Source organism: Alosa alosa, chromosome 17 (assembly GCF_017589495.1).
Source record: "Alosa alosa isolate M-15738 ecotype Scorff River chromosome 17, AALO_Geno_1.1, whole genome shotgun sequence".
Lineage (NCBI taxonomy): Eukaryota > Metazoa > Chordata > Actinopteri > Clupeiformes > Clupeidae > Alosa > Alosa alosa.
The window spans coordinates 6,314,102-6,321,521 of NC_063205.1; the positions used below are offsets into that span (position 1 = coordinate 6,314,102).

General features: G+C 46.4%; 1 protein-coding gene across 1 annotated transcript in view; it reads left to right on the forward strand.

Annotated features, from left to right (window-relative positions):
* Positions 1-6,710, forward strand: part of opn4b (opsin 4b) — a 30,544-nt gene extending 23,834 nt beyond the window's left edge. The window contains exons 8-11 of the mRNA XM_048267832.1: positions 301-484; positions 610-831; positions 1,963-2,027; positions 4,113-6,710. Of these exons, the coding sequence (XP_048123789.1) occupies positions 301-484; positions 610-831; positions 1,963-2,007 (451 nt within the window). The 3' untranslated portion in view covers positions 2,008-2,027; positions 4,113-6,710. The remainder of the gene's footprint in view (positions 1-300; positions 485-609; positions 832-1,962; positions 2,028-4,112) is intronic.
* The last annotated feature ends 710 nt before the right edge of the window (positions 6,711-7,420 follow it).

A 7,420-nucleotide genomic window follows, 5' to 3' on the forward strand; every position in this document is an offset into this window, starting at 1 on the left:
TCATGTGTTCATGACAGTGTCATGTCACTCTTATGTCGATACTGTCAAGTAAAGTGTTAACTATTACCCTAATCATGGTACACTTGTATCTTATGACACTTGCATTTAGCATTAACCCTTTAATATCTGCAAATGAGACGGTGAAATCAGTTCACCCCAAAGATGTCATGCTGGAATACTGTATGCATTCACACTATAATTACAATCACCAGATAATGTGATGATACCTTTGTCATAAATGCCATAAAAAGGCTGAATTCTGCACTGGTCCCTCTGGTCTCCGTCCCCCTCTGTCCGCAGGTCAGCCCTCGCTAAGTACATCCCATGGCTGGGAGTGATCATGTGTGTCCCGCGCCGAGATCGCTTCACCAGCAGCAGCTTCATGTCCACCCGCCGCTCCACTGTCACTAGCCAGTCATCCGAGAACAGCACCTACCACCGCACCGTCAAGCCCTGCCTCTCCTCCGTGTCCGACAGCGAGTCGGTAAGAATCAGCCCTCAGCCCTCGCCCCTGCCCAGCCCTGACCATCTCCGTGTCTAGTCTGTATATTTTGGTCAGTGCACTGGCCCAACTCAATTGTGTGTGTGGGTGTGTGTGCGCTCACTCAGGGGTGGACAGACTTGGACGGAGACGTCTCCAGTGTGGGCTCTCGGCCCGTCAGTCGGCAGATGTCTTGCGATGTGCCGAGACGGGACACTGCAGAGCTGGTCAACCTGAGGCCCACCAGCTCGCTCAAGGTCAAAGTGCACCGGCTTGACTCCGGCACCACTGACAAGAAGTCGGGCCAAAGCCCAGCAGAAGCGGGCCGCAGCCGGTCTCAGCAGATCAGGGTGAGTTGCTACTCTCATCTCATATGGCACGTGCCCATGCATGTGTGACCAATATTAACAACTGCACTCAATATTTACTGGTCTTAAATCATTTCTGAACTCCCAAGTAACTTTAATCCACTTGCACACATTATAAATGTAATGAGCAAGCAGTACTCTGGAACCACTTAAATAATTCCATTAGAATTGGTGGGTCTCAGTGGTGTACCAGGTACATGTTCTTGTTGAGCTTTAAAAGAGCTACAGTGTGAGTGGTCCATCACAAAACAACTCTATTGAAAGAGATGTATCGGTTACAGGCAATAATCTAGAGCAAATCAATCCATTTCTGTGCCGTAATACATGAAAATGGAAACACCACTTTATCCAGTCAATGTGGTTGTGTAACTGACCGAGACATGCTTTAGAATAAATGTAGCAGCTCATACATGATCAGATTAGTCCCGAGAAGAATTAAGGCTATTGGGTAGATTGCGCAACAGTGACTGTAGAGTTTCACAGCGTTTCACACTGTGGGAAGATTTCTAAGCGGCATTTTATTTTGTGAATGAATGTGAGCCATTGAACATATCGACTTGTTGGGGGTGAGTGGGAAACATTGATTTTCCTCTGGTTTTTCCACTGGCCGACTGAGGGGACGAGGCCCTGGGCCCTAATGGGCTGGCTCAGCTCCACAGGCTGATGTGGGTCAGTGTTTGCCTGGCCAGGCCAGTCTCCACAGCCTCCGCTGCCAGATTAGCCACTTTCCTCGCAGGCCGGCGTAATCTGTTGGACCTTCTCATAATCCCGCAACTGGCCAAGAGCGGGACTGACCATATCCTCAGGGCATCGTTCGATAACCTGCTTCTCAGATGAAAAAACGAATTCCTTTTCCTTCCAGCGTGGCAGTGGGGTTGAAAGTGATGCGCTTACGTCACTGTCTTTCCTTGTTGCTGATTTCCTCATCAGTGTAAAGGATGCATCCACCCACATGCCGTTCCGTGGAGACAGCCATTACACATCATTTGTATTTGTTTCCATGTTTCCAATGGAATACACATGTTTAATAAAATCTATCACTCTCTAAGTTTCCAAATGGCCTATCAGCTCAGACCTTGCATGTCCTCACACCCTTTTCTCTCTTCTCTGTAGACCCTGACGGATGCAGACGCCGTCTCCCTGACTGACGTCCCGTAGCCTGCCGCCTACCCTCACTGGTTAGCAGCTATTGATTTCAGGGCTTGTCCTCTGCCTGGCAGATTGCCTCCTATTGCATGAATGAGTTTGTTTTAGTGTGTCTCTGAGCGAGTTCCCCAAACACAGTCAGCAGCAGCAGCACACATCAGCTTGATGACAAAGGACACAGAATAAGCACTTCGGACCCGTCCACCCCTGACCCACTGGGGGATAGCGCACCACATTAAAGATGGGAGTGTTCGGCCCAATTGTCTTCTGTATTCTGTGTCACTAAGGACCCTTTTGAAATATGCAAGACCCGCGGAGTCAGCCGGAGTTAATGGAAGATGCTTGAACGAGGCTCCCGACTCCAGCTCTCAGCTCCCTCCCCTCCCTCCTGCGCCTAGTTGGCCTGGGTTGTGTGCACCGTGTCGGCCGGGCGAGGAGTGGGAGTGTTTGTGACGGCTCAGTGGCCACTGGGAGAGCTGTTATCGGGGACATCATCAGCTACATTTGCACTAATTGTGGAAGAGATGGCATTAGACAGGTTCTAGGGCTTCTCCCCTCTGCCGTGGCCTCCCCATCTCTCCTCCTCATCCCTTTCTCCTCCTTCAATCTGTCTTTCATTCCAGTCTGCCTCTTTCTCTTTTTCACCCCTTCATCCTCTCTTATCTTTCCTCTAGACTCCTTATCTCTCTTTCCCTCTGCCCCTCTGATTCCTTATTTCCTCTCTCTACTTCTTTATCCTAGTCCTTATCGTATCCCTCTTCCCCCTGCCTCTATCTCTCCATCTCTCCTTGACTCATATTCTCTCACCCTTTCTCTCTCTCCTCTCTTTCACTCTCTCTCTCTGTCTTCCTCATCTCTGGTTCTGTCAGTATCCTGTGGTTAGAGGGGAGGCTTGTGGACATGGCTCTGCGCAAGACTCATTAATGGATTAAAGGTTGCCCCTCTGAACGTTTTGAGACTCACTGAAAAGAGAAATTGGTTTGTTATTTTAGGGGGGAGGGATGTTTTTGCTTAAGCAAATGCATTGTTTTCCCCCTGAAATGTCCCCAGAAATGAAAGGCTACACTCCAGATTTTCCAAGAAGATCCGTAATGATGACAAGGATCTCAAAACAATCTCACAGTCTCTGTCTGTGGATTTGATGTGAACAAGACTCCTCTAGCGCCACCCCCTGACTGATATTGATACATCTGCCTTGTCCCCACTTGAACCAAATTCTCAGGACTCTCACTACTATATACATTTCTCTCCTATTAATTTCCCAAAGCAGTTTTTTCTTATCATCTCAGTATCAGACATCTGTGTTTTTTACATGGAATACTTCCCATGAACTACATGGCCTCAGGGGCTTTGGATTTGCTTTGTTTTAACCAAACAACAATATGGTCAATGTACACAAACTATTAAACTAAGTAAATGTCATCTCTGTTCCAAAAACTTAAGGGTCCTTGGTACTTAACCATTTCAGCTCTAGGCTGCCATCTGGTGGAATCATCTCACTCAAAAAATGGCTGGTCAATTTGGACCAATCTTCACTGTGTCCCCCAAAGGGAAAGTCTGGGAAGTGGGTCCACTGTTCCTCAGGTCTCTGATATAACCCACAACAAACAGTCACTAATCTCTCTCCGAGATGAATAAAGGGTGAAAGTTCCTGTTGTTCCTTTGTAGGTGTACAGCAAATTAAATGTGCCCCACATTTTGGATTCTGGTTTCCTGACTGGAGCAGGGATCTTTTACACATCACTAAGAATATATATTTTTTCATTTCCTCATTTCCTATGTACAAGTAATTATGGATATTCAAAGAACCCCATCACCAGAAATAGTTTGGCATACCTTTAATAAGTAGGGCCTGAAAGGAAATGAATGAAAAAATATGAGTTGTTGTTATACTGTGCTTAAGAATGTTGGTACAAAATAACCTGTAACCAGTTACCAGTTCTAACTTGAAAAATATAAGTTTTTTAGAAGGATTTTCCTACACAGGACTGCATTGCACTTCACAATAGCAAGTCATAAATATAATCTGACAGGCCAGATAAGAAAAAAAAACATACTTTAATGAAATCTACATTCCAAAGCAGAATAATATACTCTCTCTCTCTCTTCTGTTGCAGCCATGCACAGTCATGGACCATTCGAGCCAAATACCTTCCATCATTGTCACTTCAGAATCCACCCCTACCTTGACCTCAACCAGTCTCCGTGGCAACCAAGCTGGAAAGAGTGCTCCATCCAGTGTGGCGGAGCCTGCTGGTGCCCCTGAGCTCGCCACTTCCTCCCCAACTCCCCCACTGCCTTAAGACTCTGACTTAAACTCCACACGCTTTTTCTCTCTGTGCTTGAAGTCCAAATAAGGCTTTCTCAACAAGAAACATGCACTGTTCGTAATCCCATCATTTTACCTGACTTTGGTACTAGTTGTCATCGTGCACCTTCACTCGTCTGCCTCGTCTGTGACATTTCCACATCATCGTTGTTTTTGATGTAATTATGCACATGTTCTGTTTTATCTGTGAAGCCGGACTGTGAGGGCTTCACGGCAAAGCTGCAGAGCATGCACATGCAGAAGTGTGTGGTGGCTCTTCTTCCGCATGGCTCACGCTGCTTCACAGCTGGACGGGTGCAGTAGGGGGCGCAACATTCTAAAGGGTGATGGAGGGGTTGGACCTGTGAGGTTGCGATGGCCGCCAGGTCCTGGCATGGTGCGGAGCGGTCAAACGCTGCAGCATTAAAGAGCAGATAGAGTGGCAGCACTGTAGAGGATCACACCAGCCCCAGAGAGGAAGGCTGCAGCTTCCTCATCGGCTCTGCAAGAACAGCATAATGGCTGCCCTGAGAGAAATTCAATTTTTTTCAAGGTAGTGTAAGTGGTAAAATATGAGAATATAATTTAACTTTTTAGTTTGATGAATTTCAGAGGTTAGAGTGCTTGGGGCCTTGAAAGAAAATGGTCAGGAGTTAAGGAACTACTGAGATTTTATTCTCTCAGGTGTATGGAAAATACACACTGTATTCAAGGTAAAACTAAAAGATTAAAAAATAGTGTGTGTGTGTATTAAAGGCACTCTAAGCTATGTAACGTGGTTTCTAAGCTAAAACATTTTTTGTCACATACAGCTAACATCACCTCACCATCCGCTAGCTGCCTGTGCCCTGAATTCACAAAAAATGCTGTCTCTGCAGACAGCCCAGGCTCCAAAAACGGCAACAAAAACAACTTGCACCAACCTGGACCATAACAAACTGTTCCAGCCAATCACCAACAAGATGCGCATTTAGGAGAGTTTCAGATGATTGGAAGGGAGGGGGAGGGAGTAGCGAGCTAGCTCTCTGTTTTGTGTGAACGTCAACAGAAGTGACGTTACCCAACATTGCTTAGAGCGCCTTTAATATGGGGAATAGGTGCAGAATTCAGAGTGAGTCCTTCAAGCTGCTGACATGTTCTGTGTCAGCCAAATAGCATCCTGCCCTTCTCACAGCACAGTCAAGTAAAACCCCTTCTCCATCTCTGTGTCCCTCTACGTGTAGAGATGCCTGCGGGGCCACCCACACCCTGGCCCAAGTCAGAGCCAGTCTCTGCAGTACAGTACAATATGCCCCCTGGTCTCTTCTCAGCAGAGAACCTAGCGCAGCATGGACACCTCCAACATATCGCCACACCTGGCTCCTGCACCTTCCATGCCCTGGAGGAAAGCTATGTGGAGGCAGGCCACCAGGCAGGATGCACGTGTGTATGTGTCACCCACAGGCACAGCTGAGATACTATGTGTCTCTGAGATTAGCTAGTGAGGCATGAGGCTGGAGAGCAGAGAGCAGAGAGATGTCTTTCCTCCTCCCTGAGGTGGCCCAGACAACCCTGAGAAATAGGGCCTCGTAGTCTCCATCTGTCAGCTTGGATAGCTGGGGGCTGGACGTGCCCACACAGGGATGTCTCGCTTTCCTAAAAGCCCATTGTCTTCATCCTTCCTCCATCCATTTCCATTTATCCATCTCTCTGTCCTTGTGCAATCTCTTTCTCCACAACATTTACCAGCTCTGCTCGCTCCCAAGGTTTTATCTCCTGCAGTGGCCACTAGTCCAACTGCTTAATGTATTTGAATAAATGCAATGATATTTTTGATACCTGAGCAATGTTTTCATCATGAATATTGTACATAGAGCTGTATTGTAATCATTTGTAGTGTTGCAAGATCATTGCCATCCAAATAAATGATTTATCTATCCCAGCAGTGCTAATGTAACGTCAGCAGTGATGTAAGTCATCTTTGTGAGCGCTGTCCTGATGATGTGTGTAAGAGTGATTATCTAGATTACTTCATTTTTTTTTCTCAAGTTCATGTGGTTTTCTGCTGTTGTGAAATAAAACACGTGCAAATTTGATCTGCATATTTTAAATACGGCTTCCATCTAGGTGGAGGTGGACTGTTGTCTGCTGTTGTGTGCTGTGCGTCTGTGGCCCCCACAGGCTGTGATGGGCCAGAAAGGGTTCAGAGGCAGATCTGTCCTCCGTCTGTTGTGTGCGGTTAGCTGCAGGTACATGTTTAGTTTGTTCACGTGCTGTACGCCATGGATTTGAAATGCACTGTCATATTACGGGTGTCTGTGAGGTCAGTCAGCAGTTGTGTGTTTTAGAAGCTGAAGTGATTTCATGCTGATTTGGTTTTGTGTTTGTGTTTTTACTTATTTTTTTAAAATAAAATCATTAATTAACACTATTGTTTGCTAGTGTTTTTGTATTTATGTGTGTGTGTGTGTGTGTGTGTGTGTGTTTGTGTGTGTGTGTGTGTGTGTGTGTGTGTGTGTGTGTGTGTGGTCCTACTACCGTCTGGCATGCACCAGCTACAAAGTGGTGGCAGCAGTGAGTTATTGGACAGGCAGAAGACGAGGATTATATTACACACACTCACACACAAACAAACTCACATAAACGCATATTATGTAACTCCTATTATACTGACAGGCATGCAGAGAAAAGCAATGAAAGGGACCTAAGAAGGTTAACCCTCCCCCGTCACACAGGCTTAATGGGCTGTTGAAACTGACCTCCTGGATGTCCATGCTAAAGAAGAAGAGAGGGGGAGAGAAAGGGAAGTGAGAGAATGGGAGGATATAGAGGATGGAAATAAAAAAGAATAAGAGCAAATATTACCATTTGAGAGACAATGTGCTGTTGTGTGTATGTATGTGTGTGTGTGTGTGTGTGTGTGTGTGTGTGTGCACAAACACTTGTGTAATTGTCTGTATGTGCGTGGTCTCATCAAAGAGGGAATGAGTGAGTGTGTGTGTGTGTGTGTGTGTGTGTGTGTGTTGTGTGTTGTGTGTGTGTGTGTGTGCCCATCAGGGGAGATAAGAAGAATGTGTTGGCCTAAGACGAGGCTAAATTCGCCCGCATGAATCACGGTGCCCCCCAGCAAACACAGTG